Source organism: Panthera pardus, unplaced genomic scaffold (assembly GCF_024362965.1).
Source record: "Panthera pardus isolate Hobbes unplaced genomic scaffold, ASM2436296v1 HiC_scaffold_26, whole genome shotgun sequence".
Classification (NCBI taxonomy): domain Eukaryota; kingdom Metazoa; phylum Chordata; class Mammalia; order Carnivora; family Felidae; genus Panthera; species Panthera pardus.
This window is the reverse complement of record NW_026526832.1, coordinates 34,417,780-34,435,759: the sequence shown is the minus strand read 5'-3', so window position 1 is coordinate 34,435,759 and position 17,980 is coordinate 34,417,780. Positions and strand designations below refer to the sequence as shown.

The 17,980-nt window shown below is 49.3% G+C and overlaps 1 protein-coding gene across 5 annotated transcripts in view; it reads left to right on the top strand.

Annotated features, from left to right (window-relative positions):
• ASAP2 (ArfGAP with SH3 domain, ankyrin repeat and PH domain 2) overlaps window positions 1–17,980 on the top strand; it is a 173,967-nt gene that overhangs the window by 66,600 nt on the left and 89,387 nt on the right. For all 5 annotated transcript variants that reach the window (XM_053891168.1, XM_053891167.1, XM_053891165.1 and 2 more), the window contains exon 3: window positions 14,182–14,327. In XM_053891168.1, the coding sequence (XP_053747143.1) occupies window positions 14,182–14,327 (146 nt within the window). The remainder of the gene's footprint in view (window positions 1–14,181; window positions 14,328–17,980) is intronic.

The window sequence follows — 17,980 nt, the reverse complement described above, 5'->3', positions numbered from 1 at the left end:
TGGCCGCGTGACTGCCACCAGTCCTGAGAAGGACATGCGTGTCCCCATAGGCCGGCCCAGTGCTGTGCCTTGTAGCTTTAAACAAGCATAGAGGGAGGAGGCGTAAACACATTGGTGTCAGGAAGCAAGACTGTATGAATTTAGTAACACTCATGTCTCACCTGCCTTTCTCACCTCTGTTGTTGAGCGTGGGCCACAAACCCCCTTCCTTTACCTGCCCCAGAGTCATTTTCTAAAATAGAGCCTAGTGGGGGCCTCCGGGTGGCTCAGTCAGTTAAGTGTCCGACTTCGGCTCAGGTCATGATCTCACGGTCTGTGAGTTCGAGCCCCGTGTCAGGCTTGGTGCTGACAGCTCAGAGCCTGGAGCCTCTTCGGATTCTGTGTCTCCCTCTCTATCTGCTCTTCCCCCACTCACGCTCAGTCTCTCTCTCTCTCAAAAAAATGAATAAACATTAAAAACAAAAGTTAAAAAAAAAATAGAGCCTAGTGATGCCACTTCTCTGCTCAGAACTCTGCGGTGTTTTCACATTATCCACTTTGATGTTTGTGAAGGGGAGTTGCAGAGCCTGGGAGAGATGAGGGAGGCCTTCATGGGCTCTAGAATCTTAGGGAAATTGGGGTAAAAGCACAGGTAAGCAGGTGTCTACTCCGGCAGGACTAGCTGAAGATTTTAACATGCTAATGTGGATTGTGAGAGGAGATGTCCTAACCTTTTCCAGATTTGTTTGCTTATGAAATTGCCACTGACTCCCTTCCTCAATCCAACATAAGCCTCCACTTAGTTAAGCACAGCAGAACACCAGATGCAGACCGAGCCCCTGCCCCCCCCCCCCCCCGGCCCCCCTGGCCCCAGGCCACCTGTCCAGGGGTCCCTTCTCTGTGCCTGTCTTTGGAATAGCTTGAGTTTCCCCCAGCATGCCAGTATTTGTGCCTTCTTCCCTTTGCACATTCTCTTCTGTCTGCTCGAAGTGACATTTTGCCACTTTATTAGAGGAAACTGAGGCGTGAGCAAGTTGAGAAGTTGGTTCTGGAATTTTAACATTGTACTCTGGGCACCCAACCTGTGTCCTTCCAGAGGTGCCACACAGCAGGCTGTTAGCCTGACCTTGGGGGACCTCCTATTTCTGTGATCTTTTTTACCCATCTAATAGATCATGCCAAGCTTGAGTTATGATAAGGCCATGAGTCTGAATTATTTTGAAGTCAGAGTACTGATCCTGAAGTCTTTATTTCAGGGCAGTGTTGTCCTGCTTCAAAAAAGTCACCTGAGGAAACCCTATGCCTTTTCCTGTGATGCTGCTGACACTGTTCACAGCATTTTGGAAAACTCTTCTCTAGAACTGCTTTTAGTAATACATTCTCTTGAATATTTTTGGTAGAGGGGTGTGAGTAAGGATAGCAGTAGACATCAGAGATCAGTGGGGCGCATTCTGGATAGGATTAGCCGTGGGCGACCACGGTCGCTCAGGAGCAATGTGAGTGTGCACTCCTTCTGCCTCTGGGGGCAGGTAGTTCCCAGTTCCAGATCCTTGGAGTGCTTAATGTCCTAAGGCAACTGCTTGCTGAGGAAGACCACTCATTTCATGTGTGATTGAAAGAACAACAACAAGAACTCACCATTTATGCCTGATCCTGCCACATACCTTTCCCATCTTGCGTTCCTTAATTTCTCTGAGGCTGGGACTTCCCTGCCTGCTTTCCTGATTGGTCATGGATTGGCCCCATCTGACCTCTAACTGATCTCCAGCTGTCCCCAGTGTCTCTGTTCCGGGCTGGTTGACCTGTCCCTGCTTCATCAGCATGTCATGACCGTATCTGTCTTTGCATGCTGTCTGCCATCTGGCCCCATTCCCTGCTCCCTCCTGACCCAGGTACCTGTTGAAAACCTGCCCACCCTTCCCCACCCATCTCCATCAAGCCGACACCGGACCCGGTGTAGGTCTTCTTTAGTCTCTTGTATTAGTCTTCCATGGCTGCCACGACGACTTGCCATCAACGGAGTGCCTTAAATGATAAATTTATTTCTTCCCTTTTGTGGCCATCGCTGAAGCCCCAGGGGCCAAGATGAAGTTCAGTCCCTTTGTGACTTCTGACCGGACCAAGAACTGTAAAAGGCATTTCAGTGCACCTTCCCGCGTTCACAGGAAGATGCTTCCCCTCTTTCTAAAGAGCTGAGACAGAAGCACAGTGTCCGAGCTGTGCCCGTCCGCAAGGATAACGTAGTGTGAGGACACTACAAAGGTCAGCAAACTGGCGGAGTACTCCAGCTCTACAGGCAGACGTACGTTATCTGCACCCAGCACGTACACGGTGGTCAGAGAAGGCGAGCGTCACAGCTGTCCGTGTGGCCTTCACCCTGGCGAGGTGGTTATTGCTAGACTGACACTGGACAAAGACCACAGAAAGATCCTGGAAAAAGGAGTGTAAAGCCAGATCTCGCCAGGTAGGAAAGGAAAGGAGCATATAAAGGGAGGAAACAACTGAGAGGATGCAGGAATAAAGTGATCTGATACACAGCTTTCAGCAAAAACTTGAAATGAACAGGAAACCGACAAACGTAGCTCACGGCTCTGGAGGTCACGAGTCTGAGACGGGTCTCATGGGCTGAAGTGGGGGTGTTGGCAGAGCTCCTTCCTGGAGGCCCAGGGGACAGGCGCTTCCTTGCCTTGTCCTGCTTTCAGAGGCTGCCTCCATTCCTTGGTGTGTGGCCTTCCCTCTTCAAAGCCAGCGATGGCCGGTAGAGTCTTTTTCACACCCTGTCACTGTGACTCTTATTCTGCACAGGCTGCCATGACAGAACACCACACTGGGTGACTTAAACCACAGACCCGTGTGTCTCGTGGTTGTAGAGGCCGGAAGCCTGAGAGCATGGTGTCCACACGGCCGGGTTGTGGTGAAGGCTCTCTCCCTGGCTTGCAGACGGCTGCCTTGGCTCCGTGTCCTCACGTGGTGGAACTCGAGGATGCCCATCGGGAGAGCCCCACCCCAGTGACCTCATCCAGACCTCATTATCTCCCAAAGCCCTCCCTCCGCATACCATCACGCTGGGGGTGGGACTTCAAGATACAAGCGTAGGTGCAAGGAGAACACGGCACAGTTTTGTCCGCAGCCGATACTGAGTCCTCTGCCTCCCGTTTGCACAGGTAAAGATCCTGTGGTCACACTGGGCGACGCTGATGACCCAGGATAATCTCCCCAGCCCAGAGTCAGCTGATTCACAACTTATAAATTTCACTTGCAACCTCAATTCCCATTTGTCAGGCAGCAGGACATCTAGGAATTAGGTCCAGGGATTAGGGATAGGTCCAGGGATTAGGAATAGGTCCAGGGACTTGGAATAGGTCCAGGGATTAGGATGTGCGCATCTTTGGGGCGAGAGCAGACATTCTTCTGCCTTCCACACCTCACCTCTGAATTCTGAGTCTTGCAGTTGAATCCGTTTTGACTCTCGTTTAGCCAGAAATAAGAGTACCTAATAAACAGGCATTATTTACCCTTTAAATACTGCTCTTTATTATTCTCTAATAGTTCTATGTCTGTTGACCTCTGCTTCTCAATTAGAAGGCAGGTCCTTGAGGTCACTGACCAATTCTTGGAGGCAGTGTGGTTTAGGGTAAGAGCACACAGGTGTTACAGTCCAAGAAGCCTGGAACAAATTCACGTGCTACTCGAAAAGCCTGTGGCAGGAAAATTGCCTAATCGCTCTGAGCCTCAGTGTCTTCATAGGTGAGACTGGGAATCTTAATATTTTAAAATGCTGTTAATAAAGATTAACCGAGGTGACGCAACAGAAGTGACAGATCTGGTTCCGGGCACATGGTAAGCATGGCAGCCGCGAATATACTCCCTGAGTGTTCTTGCACAGAGCCTGGCACGTCCAGAGCAGGTGCCCAATAAATACCCATTTGTATGTGACCGTGTTTCCGCTGCGAGTTCTGAGACCGTCCTCTTACAGTTTTGGATGTGAGCGGTGTACATGATGATGGCAGAGTGTGTATTCTGCTGTGTGAGGATTGATACAGATTTATGTACAAGGGGGATTTGAGATGCCTTAGAGACACCAGCTGTGTTTTTACAGCCAGGGAGCTAAGGATGGGTCTTACTGTCTCACCATGGACCTACACTGTAACCTCAATATTGCCTCTTGGTCTGCAAAGCCTTTAATATTTACTCTCTGGCTTTTTAGGAGAAAGTTTGCCAACCTGAGCATTAGAGTAGTGGTTCTGAAACTTCAGAGCGCCCCAGAATCCCCTGGAGGTCTTATTAAAACACGGGTTGCTGGGTGGCCCCGCCTTTAGAGTTTCTGGTTCAGTAGGGTGCAGGATGGAGCCTGGGAATTTGCCAATCTGCTGAGTTCCCAGGTGACGCCGAAGCTGCTGGTCTTTGAGAATAGTACCACACGTGTGCATACACACACACGCTCTCACACACACGACTTTGAACGTTGGACTGAGCCAAAAGGGTATCAAGTATGTCCCTGTAGATACAACACAGTAGCAAGTATATTATCTTCACTCCCATTTTTCAAAACAGATGACCAGCCAGCCAGCTGTATTTTCTGGTACATCTTATGTACAGGTTTGCAGAAGCGCTTATTATAATGGTTTAATAACTTTATAACTTATTATAATGTTTGTTGAGAAGCAGTGTCTATGGTAATTTCCCCCCTCATGATAGACTGCTACTGACCTCTTAAAAACACCCAGTTTACATTTGTTCTAAAACTTTTCTTAGTCTAAAATTTCCCAAGCTCTGTTTTAGTCCAGTGGTGTTTTCAGCTCCCCCAGTGGGAAGTTGAAGCGAGCGGGGATTTTTAGCTGTTTGACATATCAGTGGGTGGAAAAATTCATCTTTCTCAAGAAGGAAGCAACGGAAGACTTTCATTTTCCCTTCTCTAGAATGACTCCATTTTAAAGACGTGGTGGGGCTTTTTCCTGAGAGAGGGAAATCTCTTCTTCACCCTTGATGTGAATGTCCTAGAGAAGTTTGTCACATCCTTGAAATGAGAAGTACAAAGAAAGAAATGCTAATCTTCCCGTAAACCCTTACCCATACAAAAGGAAATGAGAATTTAGTAATTTTGTGTGCGTGTGTATGTGTATTTCTCCGTGTTATTTGTGATGCTAATTAGAATATGGCTATGAAATTAATACAGGGCTCAAAATTAATGCAGAGAATTGTCTCTATTATAGATATCTTACAATTAGGAGAGAGCAGTTTAAAAGAAATCTGTGAAATAGTTTGGGAAGTGACATTTCATCGTGCATTCGGAAGGTCCTATATCTGGCATGATTTTCCACCTGTTACATGAGAGAATAACTAAATCACGGTAATCCCCAGTGATTGGCATGAATCCAGTGGAACCGGTATTCCCCTTTGTTGTGGCATTGAAAATTGGTGCATGGAGTTTTTTAAAAGCAGTTTGGCAGTTCATATGAAGAAAAATACAAATCTTGATGCGGGAAGATGCACAGCAAGGCTCATTGCATTGTCGTAGTGCCTTATCACAGAGAAAACCCGAAAGCCTCCTGTCACTGAATTAGGACCTACTACCTGAGGGAATTATGGTTCTGTAGCAACACAAAGAAAAATACCGATGATGGAATATCCAGCCTATAAAAACTCAGGATACGAAATGTCTGATACCATATCTGTGATCAAAAGGAATAGGAGATTATAACACACAATAAAGAAAAGAAAATGCTTCTGTATTGATGTTCATAAACTGGAGAGTGGAGGCATAATAACAGTAATAAAAACCTGACACTTGTGAAGTATTTGTTGTAGGGCAGGCACTATGCTAAATAAGTACTTTACTTAAATATACCCCTCCCGACAACTTTGTGACGTAGGTACTGTCCATAACTCCACTTACAGATGAGGTCACTGAGGTGCAGAGTAGTCATTTGCCCGGGGCTGTACAGCTAGCGATTAGAGCAGCTGAGATTCAAACCCAGACCTGCTTCCCCCCCCTCTGCTGTTGACCGTGGCACCGCTGTCTGTGAATGAGGGCCCGCAGTGGAGAAGGAGCAAGCAGTAATGCGGTGGGAATGTACCAGATATCTGGCTGAGCCCTATGATCCTTTGGAAAACCTCCAGGTGGTTTTGGTTGATCACGACTGGTGTGACCCAGTACATGAGAAGCTCAAAGGTGAGTCAAGTGACCTTAGGGGAAGTGTGTTTAAAAAAAAAATCCAAAAAGGTAGTTAACCCCCATTACTGAATTGTAGGAGCAGCATTTAAAGAGGAACCTCAGAGTCCTCAAGCTGAAAACCTCCTTGTAGGAGGACGTTGGAAGGTGCTGGTGCATCTTGGCTCGGGAGGGTAGGGAGAACGCATATCCGAAGGCGTTGTCTCGGATGAGGAAGTGAGATATTACGTGTTCCTCTCTAGAGGGTACTTTCATGGGATCGGGCTTTGACTCAAACACGAGAGAGGAGCTGGCTGGGTGAGCTGGTCACTGGCGTGGCGCGCCTCTTTTCTAAGGAGGTTGTAGGGGCCATGGCGACATTGACTCTGAGACCTTCAGAGGCCGTCCACCTATAGGTCTCCGAGATGTTTGTGGGTTTGTGGCCTCTTCTCTTCAGGTTAAGAATAATGGTTGGAATTTAGGTGGGGAATTGTGGAATCCTGGTAGCAGTGATCAATGTATTAATCATGGAAGGATAGCTAATCAGAAGGAACGCTAGGATTTGTGACTTCAAGTCCCAAGTATTAACATGAATCATACCGAGGGTCACGGTATCTATTTGGGAGGGACTTTAAAAGCTCACCCAGGCTAGGGCTTTCTCACCTGGCATATGTAGGGTCTGCGGACAGGGGTCTGTGTCCCAAAATGTGTATGAAAAATTATGTGAAGATACCTTTTCCTTGCATCAAAACATCTTTCTGATTTTTGTTGGTGTCCGTCATCAACAGAAGATTAAAGAAACACTGATCTGGCTAAACCCTCACAGTTTACAGATGTGGGTATCATCACAGAGCCGATTCTCCGCCTTACTTACTATAAAACATTGACTGCATTATTCAGAGAGTATCCGAACCTGTTTCCTCATCTGTAAAATCTCCCAGAGTTGTAGGCGTGAAAGATTGTGTGTGTGTGTGTGTGTGTGTGTGTGTGTGTGTAAATATATGTATGTATGTATGTATGTATGTATGTATGTGTATCCACAATTTTTCCTACACAAATGGCAGCTATTACATGAGGCTTGGAGACCACTGATTTTTCAAGGCTGCTTGTTCCTGGGCATGAAGACTCTGGGGGACCTCGCCACACCACAGGAGTGGTCTTTCCTTCTGGTCCGCTGGCTGTGCTATCAAAGAAGTGGGGTGGGGGGAGTCTGGGGAGCATCTGGAAGTAATGTGAGTTGTATCCTTCAGGGACGAGGAGGCAAGAATCAAGGGGAGGAAGGCTGAGAGCACTTTGCAGTGACCACATGCACTCTGTGTAGTGTGGCCGGTCAAGCCGCTTTGCCCACAGAGGGCGTCCGTGCAGTTCGGGGGCGTAACGTTTCCAGCAGCGACAGTCCACAGTCAGCAGACGTTGATTTGCCTCCGTGCTTTCTGGGCCAGGCCCCTGGGGACGCCAGGCTGAAGGGGCTCCTCGGCCGGAGCTCCTGCCTCCTCCTCTGCTTTGGTGGTAGAGCAGCCTGGGGATGGGAAGCAGCTCTTTGCATAAGGAGAGGCCGGGGTGAGTCAAGCAGCTGACTGCTTGGCTTTAATCTCTTGGACTGGATTCTGAAGCACAAGAGTCCTTTAGGCTTCATCTCCTCTGAGAAGCCTTTTCCATCCCCAGCCCCAGAAAATGGACTCTTCCTCATCGCAGGCTGTGTTTCTACCTCCGGCAGCATCGCCAGCGATGGGCTGTTCTTGCACGTTTATCGCCATCCTGCTACATTGTGCCTTGGCAGGTGCCAGGGTTTATCCGTCTTTGTCCCTTCCAGATTCGACGGTCTTGAATACGAGTCTTAATCATGTCACTGTACAGCCTTTTGGGACCCTCTGTTACTTCGGATGCGGTCCTTCCTCTGACCCCCGCCGGATGCTCCCCGGGCTCTGGCCATCCCTGGCCCCCGAGCATCCCCCGTGTCGTTCCCTTTCTAGCTGCGCCCTCTGCACCGAACTGACGGGCGTGTGAGTCTTTCTCTCTTGCAGAGGTTTGCTCCTTGAGGCAGGGGCTGTGGCTCATGAATCTTTAGTGTTCATTAGTGCTCGCTGCAGAATGGGCTTTCAGGGTGATTGGGTTGTTACCCTATCATAACCAGAAAGTTCTCGACTGGTAGCGCGTATTCGGGAGCTACAGAATGAGTACATACAAGTGCATGTTGAGAGGTTTTCTGTACTCTGAGCCTGTAATCTAAAGTGACAGAAAGGACAGCATAAAAAAAAAGACCTCATCTAGTAGACTGGTCTCTGTTCTTCCCCCCTCCCCCTTTCCTCCCAAATGCACTTTTCTGCGGGCAGTGGGAGTTTTATATAGATGCAGGGGGGCTGTGTGGAGTTCTTCACACAGACCTCTAACTCTCATTTTTTTTGTCATTAATATAGGGCGGGATCAAAGAGTATGCAGTGATCTCAGACTAAAGTTTTCATATTTCAATAGCCAGCCCACACCTTGACCTTGACTCCATCGCGAGCTTCCCATGCTAGACATAACCAGACTAGATACATCCGTGATGACCTCCGTGAGGACTGGTAGTTGCCATAAGGTCAGCGGGGACGCCCCAGGAAAGAGTTAAAGGAAATGAGTTTTGAAAATAGAAAAGAGCACAGTATGTTGGAGACATGGCAAGTGATGAGGTTCCAAGAGGGAGGCCATCTTTCCCTCCTGTCTGGCTTGTCTTGAGCGTGGGCTCAGGGGTTATAAAGTAGGGAGGGTGTTCTCATCAAACTGGTTTTGGTTATAGGCACCTGTGTCTTGTCAGAGATAATTCGGGTAGGTACTCAGGTCCCAAGGTCTGTCTCCATCATGTCAGCCTGTCCAGGAGAGACTGGTGGGGAGACAGAATATAATATCCTCCACAGGCACACAGAGCCAGAGTAATCTACCCGTTGTAGCTGACACCTGAGTTTAATTTATTTATTCTAGATGTTGTTTTCGGATTATAAAGATTATGTGAGCTTTGTTTAGAAAAATTCAGAGAAGCAGTAGAACAGGGGCTCCTGGCTGACTCAGTGAGGGGAGTACGCGACTCTTGATCGCAGGGTTGTGAGTTCGAGCCCCACGTTGGGTGCGACGAGTACTTCCAAATAAAATCAAAAAGGAAAGAAGAAAAGCAGTAGCACAAAGGCATGGTCGTGGGCAGGTCCCGCTTCCCAGGTGACAGGCTGGGGTGTGCTCCTGGTCTGCAGCCCCGGGCTGGGCGTGTCCGCTCCCACGGATGCTCCCGGGGCCGTGAGACGCCCACCTGGAAAGGGTCCAGTGTCGCATAGACCGCGCTGGTGGTTGAGTGCTCGCTGTGTTTACCACCACTTAGCATTTTGATGCCTTTTCCTTTCAGACTCCTCTACATTCTAACTTTTTACAAAGTGGACACTAAATGTGCAGTTTTGTATCCTACCTTTTTTTTTTTTTTAAACGTATCCTGACATGTTCCTACTCCATGATTTCAAAAACCTCCATAGGACTCCACTTTGGAGAGACCGTTCTTTAACCATTTCCACATTGTCGGAGCGCTGGGCGGTCTCCGTTCTCATTCTCTGCAGATTCTTCTGTACACACATCTCTTGGTCACCTGGATTGTTTCCTTAGAATAGATTTCTGAAGTGGGGTTATTGGATGGCAGAACTGCTGTGGGCTGTCGATACAGATTACCAGATGGTGAACTGAGCGGCTCTCATCTGGGACGACTCTGGAAATAAAGCTCTAAAAACGGTTTTCTCCCACGGGATGGATGGTCACAGGGCAGAGATCCTGTTGGAAGCAGGGGCCGTCTTTGATCCTCTCGGGAAACCGTTGTTCTCCCGGGAGCTGCGTGCTCCACGTCAGATGCGAAAGATGCGTAGGGTCGCCCGTGTGCGGGGAAATGGTGTCCTTGATGTGCAGATTATCCTGACATTAAAATTGTGGCCCACGGGTGACTGTCAATCGCCATGCAATCCAGGGAGTGTCTTTGTAAAGCCGCCACTGCGGAGAAACATACGTCTCTTCCTAAATGCACCCTTGGCGGAGCTGTCTGTGTGGGTGGTTGGGATGTGTGGTGTCAGACGGGGTTGACCGGAGCGGCTGGCGGTCTGGCCAGGAGCAGGGGCTCGGATGGGCCGAGTCAGGGTGACCTGCCCACCACCGTTGCTCTCTGGTTGTGGCCCTTGGTGTTTGGGTTACCGGCACGTGTGCTCGGCTGGCAGACTGTGACACTTCCGTCAGCCTAGAGCCGAGAGTGGTGGCTGCGTGGCGAGCAGATGGGAGAACGCTGGAGGACTGGGTGTCAGGAAACCTGAGCTCTTGCTCCAACGCTGCTCCAGATCTGCTGCGTCACCTTGAGCAAGTCGGCACCCTCTCGGAGCTTTGCGCTCCTGTCTGTAAAGAGAGGCTTCTGGGCCAGGGCCCATTTCAACTGAAAAGACCTAGTGGTGGGCATGGATGGCCCTGAGGAGGAGGGCCTGTGCTGCCCTGTGATGGTTTTGAGGGTTGAGCGCCGCGTGCAGGCCGGGGCTTTCCACCTGAGAAAGCGTTCACAGCCTCTGAACACACGAGGCTCCACGCCGCTCCCTGGGGTCGACTACCTTCCTCTTTCTTCCCTGTTTGGAAATTGCCACCTGACCTTGGAGCCCCAGTTCAGATGTCGGCTTCTTGGCGTCTCTGAATCCTCAGCACCTGGCACGGCACGGGCCATCGGCGGCGTGGATTAGCGTGTCCTTCCCTAGAGACACATGCCAGCTACCACGTGCGCCCTCGTCGTCGTCGTGTCCCGCCCCAGCACATGGTCCCACCCCTGTTGCAGGCTTGGGGGTAACGAGTGAAATACATGAGGTGGAAGTAAGGGTTGGTTGAAGGTGAGTTGGCTCTGGACCCCTGCTGTCCTTTGGCAGTGCTGGGCCCCCCGCTTGCTTCCTCGCTGTGCTTGGCCCTTTGTGGAATAACACAGGGTTAATAAACAGGCTGCCTTTGTGCTGTTAGGGTCCAACTGTTTGGGCTTCCACTGTATGCTCGGGGCCTTCTCCTTGGTACCAGGGTTTTTGAAAATAACAGAACCAAGTAAACTGAAAAGCACACAACAAAACGCTGTCCTCACTTCTAAATTCAGAACGTACGTGTGCTTACTGGCTTCATAATAGACTTTTCTGTGAGACTCTCTCATTTCATCCCTTTACTTGGGTTGGTGGAAAGTGTGACTTCGGGGCAGTGGGATGTGGGAAACGGAAGGGCTGTGGGGTTAGAATTGAGAAAGAAACAGAGTCTTGTCCTGCCGTGGTCTCAGGGACTTGGAGCCTCATTTTCCTAAGTCCCTCTCACATGAAGGATTTGGGGTTCTGGATCATTAATACGAACCAGAGTTTAAGATATATTTGAACATCGGGGGAGGCAAGAGAGCGAGCTCTTTTTAGAAAAACAGCTTTCACAATTTCGTAAATAAAAGCTGATAGACCAGTTTGGGTTCCTTCCAGAAACTTTATTCCCAAGCTATTTATTTTGGGTTCCTATTTTAAGTTTGTTTTCGGCAAAAGAAAAATAAAGGCGCTCAACTACTTTCCTGTTCTCTAGTAGGAAAATCTCAGAACTTTGGGCGATCTGGACCAGTGGGTCAATCAGTTAATCTGTATTTATGGAGGGTTTACTGTGCTCACAGTGGGGCACCACACTGCTGTTTCAGGAAGACACAGAGAGATACAGGGCTACGGTCTTTCTCAAGAAGCTACCAATTTGTTTGCAAGGAGAGAAATTTGTGTTAAAAACCCCAGTGAGGGGCGCCTGGGTGGCTCAGTCGGTTGAGCATCTGACTTCAGCTCAGGTCATGATCTCGCGGTTTGTGAGTTCGAGCCCCGCGTCAGGCTCTGTGCTGACAGCTCAGAGCCTGGAGCCTGCTTCGGATTCTGTGTCTCCCTGTCTCTCTCTGCCCCTCCCCTGCTCATGCTCTGTCTCTCTCTGTCTCAAAAATAAATAAAAACATTAAAAAATAAATAATAATAAAAAAAAAAAACCCAGTGAGATCAGTGTGAAGAGGGTCCCACTGACCTAAGTTGGGACAGTTTGAGCATCAGAAATAATGACTGCAGTGGAACAGAACACTTGAGACGTGTGAGATCATGGTGATGATGATGGACCAAACACTTCATTGATGATGATTGGGGTTGCTGGAAGCAGCAGGTTATTTTGACGATTTGTAAGGGAAAGAATGTTTTAAGACATAACCTGTACGAGGCAGTCGATTGAGAAGCCCCAAGGCAGGGATGACAGGAGGCTCGTCATTCTTCCTGGTGCTGCAGCGTGAAGCCTTGCTGTCTGTCCTGCATCGGGTTGGCTGACGACCAGTGAAGATAAGGCAGGTTCCTCTTTCCCCCCGGTGTCTGACCATGGGAGGCAGCCCGCAGAGTGGGCAGAGGGTGGATTTGACCCCTGCCCCACCTCTTACCAATCGTACCGTCTTGGGCGAATCGAATCGTATCACCCCGCTGAGTTCCACCCCATTCAGAAGGTAACAGGGATGATAATGTTAACACCTCGGAGTGTTACCAAGTTAAGTTGAACAAAGACTTTAAAGGCCACCTGGTAGGCATTAACTGAAGGTGAATCCCCTCACCCCATGAGTGCGCCATGAGTGTTCACTTAGAGCGGCACAGGTACCATTTTGAGGGGCTCCCCCCTGGCTCCTAGGGCGACTTAGGTCTCTGCGTTTCTGTTTTCTCCCACCCAGTGGAGTGACCTCAGCACCAGACGTCTGTTGTGGCTGTTGCTCCCTTCCAAAACCACACTGGAATTGCCCATGTCTTGACCACCAACTTTTGAAATAGTTCTAAAAGAGCATGCGGTTGGAAAGGAACTGCCCTTCGCTCTTAACCGCATGTGCCAGAATCACAACTAGAGTGAACTACGAGGTATAACTGATCCATCTCTGAAATGGAATTTTAAAAATCAAAAACTTGGGCACGTGGTTTTGGCAAGGCAAGCCTTCTCCATCAGTGACACAGACACCAGTGCACAGAACCCTGGACCCCCCGAAACAAGCTGGTTTGAACTCTGGCTCGGCCACTTGCTGACTCTGTTTTCCAGGACAACTTATTTGATCTCTTTGAGCCCCGATTTCTTTTCACCATGATGAGAAAAAATGCATATGTCTTACAAAGTTGTCGTGAGGAGTGGAAAAACATAAACTGTGCATCATATGAATGACATCTGCTATTTCTGACTACCAGTCAGTGCTGTTGGGTGGGGGCCGATGTCAGCCACACTCTTCTTGGATTCTCCCCTTACCCTTGTGAGTATCGCACAGCAGATCTCTGACCTTCCTGTGGCTGAGACATTGGGTCATTTACTCACCGGAGTCACGTATGTGCTCCTTCCATGCCACGGAAGGCATGGGCCTAGAACCCAGATCTGAGGGCTCTTCCTGCTCTGCCACACATTCTTCAGGACCCATCTGTGTGTTTTTCTGTCTTGTTTGCTGAGTATAGTCTCAGAAATGCATTTAATTTATCCAGAACTCTCAAGTCCTTTTCTGAAATGTCAAAGGAAAAAATAAAAATAAAAACAAGGAAAAAGGGCTTAAAACAGTGAAATTAATTTTCTCTTCTGTTTGGTAGACTCATGTCGGAAGCCCCTGAGGCCACCACTGGGGGTCCAGGGCATAGCGCCTCCCTGGTAAGGTGGGCGGGCACACCATTCAGGGGTCATGGGAATCTGGCTCAGGGTCAGGGGCGACCCATCACAGACAAATGTTCCCCTTGCTTGCCATGGTTTTCAGGCCCAGGTATTGGCATTGGCTGGCAGTGGTTTTCTTTACCCGAGGAAGAATCTGGGGGCTTTCCCTCCCGGTCATCGTGCTTGTCCTTTGGGATCCGTTGCCAGCACGACGGGGCGTTGTCAGGACGGCAAAGTGATTTCTGTTCCTGGTGCATCTTGACTTGTCTCAGGTTTTTGTCCTGCTGATGTGTTCAGTTTTATTCACAACTAAGAAGAGGCTGCTGAGGATGGGGATGGAGAGGTTGCCGTATTAACCACGCATCTCACCTTGCTGCCCGTAGCTCACGTGGAAAATGAAGAGCAGTACACCCAGGCTCTGGAGAAGTTCGGTGGCAACTGTGTGTGCAGAGACGACCCGGACTTAGGAAGTGCATTCCTGAAGTTCTCAGTGTTCACAAAGGAGTTGACGGCACTTTTCAAAAACCTGGTAAGTGTCCACATACACGTGCAGCTCGTGGGCCACGTGCGACATGCCTGCCGTGGCTTTATTTTTCTATTTTACTTTTTAAAAATTTGTCTTTAAAGTTTAGTTTTGAGAGAGAGAGAGAGAGAGAGAGAGAGAGAGAGAGTGTGTGTGTGTGTATGTGTGTGTGTGTGTGTGTGTGTGTAAGCAGGGGAAGGGCAGAGAGAGATGGGGACACAGAATCCAAAGCAGGCTCCAGGCTCCAAGCTGTCAGCACAGAGTCCGACGTGGGGCTCAAACTCACGAGCCCTGAGATCGTGACCTGAGCCGAAGTCAGATGCTCAAGCGACTGAGCCACCCAGGTGCCCCTGCCGTTACTTTAGATGGAAAGGTAGCTCGGTAGAGGATAGTTAAGGTTTGTTTGATGAACAGGAATAAATTTCATAGCTCATGTGGTACCTAAAGGAATTGTATTTTCCATCACATTAGGTCACTTTGGAATACATTTTAGAATTGCAATTTTCATGGTCACACGGCTTTTTAAATTCAAGTCAGCCTTTTAAATATGCACAGCTGTGGGACGAAATGGATAAAAGCATTCATCTTCTTAAGGGCCTCTGACTTCAATTTTTAAGTTTCTAAACTATGTAGAATAGTCCTGTTTCTGGTAATTATGGTAGGCATTTAAACTTAACAATATTTAACAAATATGTTTCAGGCCTGTCTTACACAGCAAGGTAACCTATAATCAAAGCACAGAAATTGCTATGAATATTTAAAGGCCTTTTATGCTCCCAAATGCAGAGCCTAAAAAAAGTCACTTCTTAAGTACGTGGAAACACGGAATAGGCACTTCTTGCCTGTGGTAGGTGCCGGGGAGTCGGGGTGAATGGGGTTCTTTCTTGGGCTTGGCAGCTCTGTGCCTTCCCTTGTGGGAACAGAGTCCCGAACACGTGGACGGCCCGAGAGGGTGTTTGTGACCTGCCGCCTGGTCTCTTCCACAAGGGGAATGTACACCAGGATGGTCCCCACATCTCTTTCCTGTTTCGCTCCCCCAAAGTCATGGGTGACCAGAGCGGGTCAGGGTCGCCAACAGCAGTGCCTTTCTCATTTCTCCCGTCCGCACGCGAATTACAAGCGAAGAAAGTAGCTCATCGTTCTTGGAGTGGTGATGATGGCGGGTTTGTACGTCTGGCTGGAGGAGGTGGCAGGAAGGGAACATTGTATATGAGCTAACAAGGGAGAGGGGAAGGAACCAGTTTCTTAAGGCTGTGTCTTCACTTGTAAAATATTTCAGTTAGGAATGGTAGCACTAAAAAGCCACTACTGTACTTGAGTTTTTTACTCACGTTAATTTGCAATCTCGTGGGGTTTTATCAAGTTGGTCACTCATTTCTTCATGCTCCAAACAGGCTGGCAGCCAGCACCTCGAACAGGGAGCTCCAGCCCCCCATCGGCCTGCTCCCTGGACCCCGGCAGACATGCTTATTAGGTTCTCACCACTGAGTCAGATTGGAGCTTTTTTTTTTTTTAAACTGGAGAAGGGGCACCTGGGTGGCTTAGTTCGTTAAGCACCCGACAATCGATTTCAGCACAGGTCATGATCTGAAACTCAGAACTCTGATCTGAAACATCAGGAACTCGTGTTCACGAGTTAGAGCCCTGCATGGGGCTCCTTGCTGACCATGCAGAGCTTGCTTGGGATTCGCTCCCCTTCTCCCCCTGCCCCTCCCCGGCTTTGTCTCTCTTTCTCAAAATAAATAAATAGACATCAAAAAAAATTTAAAACTGGAGAAACTGAATGGTCCCAGGGAAGACCTGTGGGGGTCTTCTTGTGACACAGGCTGCCTGCAGCCCACTCTCCCAGCGCCCCTGTGGGTCTGCCCCTTCCCTGCTCTGAGCGCCTCGCTCTTGAGTAGGAGCGAATGGCCTCCAGAATGAAAGACCAAAATAAGCAGAAGAAAGGACTTAGAGGAAACGGGCAGCGTGAAGGGCAGAAGAGAACTTTAAAGAGACTACATTTAATGCCTCAGAGAGATCAGGGTAGACCTTGTGTCAGAGGGAAGGGGCCGGGATGCAGCTTATCGTTGAAGGACAGAGACGGTTGCTGTGAGAAAATGTAAAAGCAAAAATCCAGTGAGAAGGTTGGAATAGAGACCTCTCAGAAAACAGATCAAAAATAAAGCAAAACAAAAACATGGAAAATAAAAGACGAGATGAGGATTAATCCTCAGTGGACAGGTGCCTCAGAGAGAATGGAAAACAGGAGGGTGTCGTGAGCATAACAAGGTGTGGCTGGTCTCCAGATCGAAGGCCGGCCAGTGCCCGGAACAGTGAGGGAAGAGGACCCACCGCAGGTGACCGGTCTTAACACTTCAGAAGGCACATGGTGGATTAAGAACCAGTGGTGTCGGGGGCACCTGGGTGGCTCAGTGGGCTCGGCGTCCAGCCCTTGATCTCGGCCCAGGTCATGATCTCATGAGTTCGAGCCCCGTGTCGGGCTCTGTGCTGACAGCAAGGAGCCTGCTTGGGATGCTCTCCCTCCCTCTCTGCCACTTGTGTGCGCTCTCTGTCTCTCTCTCTCTCAAAATAAACATTAAAAAAATCAGCGGTATTGGACATCTCAGCAGGAACACTGGAATTTGTAAGGCACGGAGCAAGGCCACCAATATCCTGAGGAGCACGATTCTAACCTGGAATCCCAGCAGCTGCGCACGGGGGTAGAAGCAGAGACACTTTCAGACATGCAAGGCTCAAAAAGTGTGGCGCCAGTGCGTCATTTCTCTGGAACTCCTGAAGGACGTGCTTTAGCAAAATGAAGAGGGAAGCCAAGAAAGAGGAAGATGTGTGAGTCAGGAAACAGGATCCAGCCGGGAGGGAGGCGGTGACAGGGACCCCAGGAGGACGGCAGAGGGAACGCCAGCAGGGCCTCGAGCAGGGGCCTCCCCCTCACCCAGGCAGCTCCTCTTTATCTTCATCCGGCTCATCTCTACAGCTGGCTTTTCTCTGCTCTGAAATGGGAGAGGACGATGGATTTGGAGTTGGGTGTGTTCGTTTTGTTTTGTTAGAGAAAACGGGACCGAGAATACCATACCCGGTTTTGTGTGTGGAATTTGCCGGTTGCTTTATTCGTCTTAACTTACTTCATCTCTACAACAACCCCGTCGAGCGAGTCCGTGTTCCCCCTGCTCTGTAGGTTATATGACTGAGGCATGCGGTTGGAAAGGAACTGCCCTTCGCTGTTAACCGCATGTGCCAGAATCACAACTAGAGCGAACTACGAGGTATCACTGATCCATCTCTGAATGGAATTTTAGAAATAACAAACTTGGGCACGTGGTTTTGGCGAGGCAAGCCTTCTCCATCAGTGACACAGACACCAGTGCGCTTAAATAAAACCGCCCCTTCTTTTCCTGATTTTCTGCAAAACCGAGGGCAGGGCAGGGCCCGGACCTTGCGGACTGCTGCCCCGCCCACCACCCCACGGCTTTGCCGCCTTGAGCACTGTGGGAGTCCCGGCAGGGCCCCGCTTTCTGCAGTAAGTTGTCAGTGGCCATCGTTAATGAGCACCCATGGGGCAGTAACCCTGGCGTGAGGCGTTAAGGGGACACTTGTTCCTGCTGGTTCCTTCCGTTCCTGACGGCTGTGGGAGACGGCTTGTGTTACCTTCATCTGAT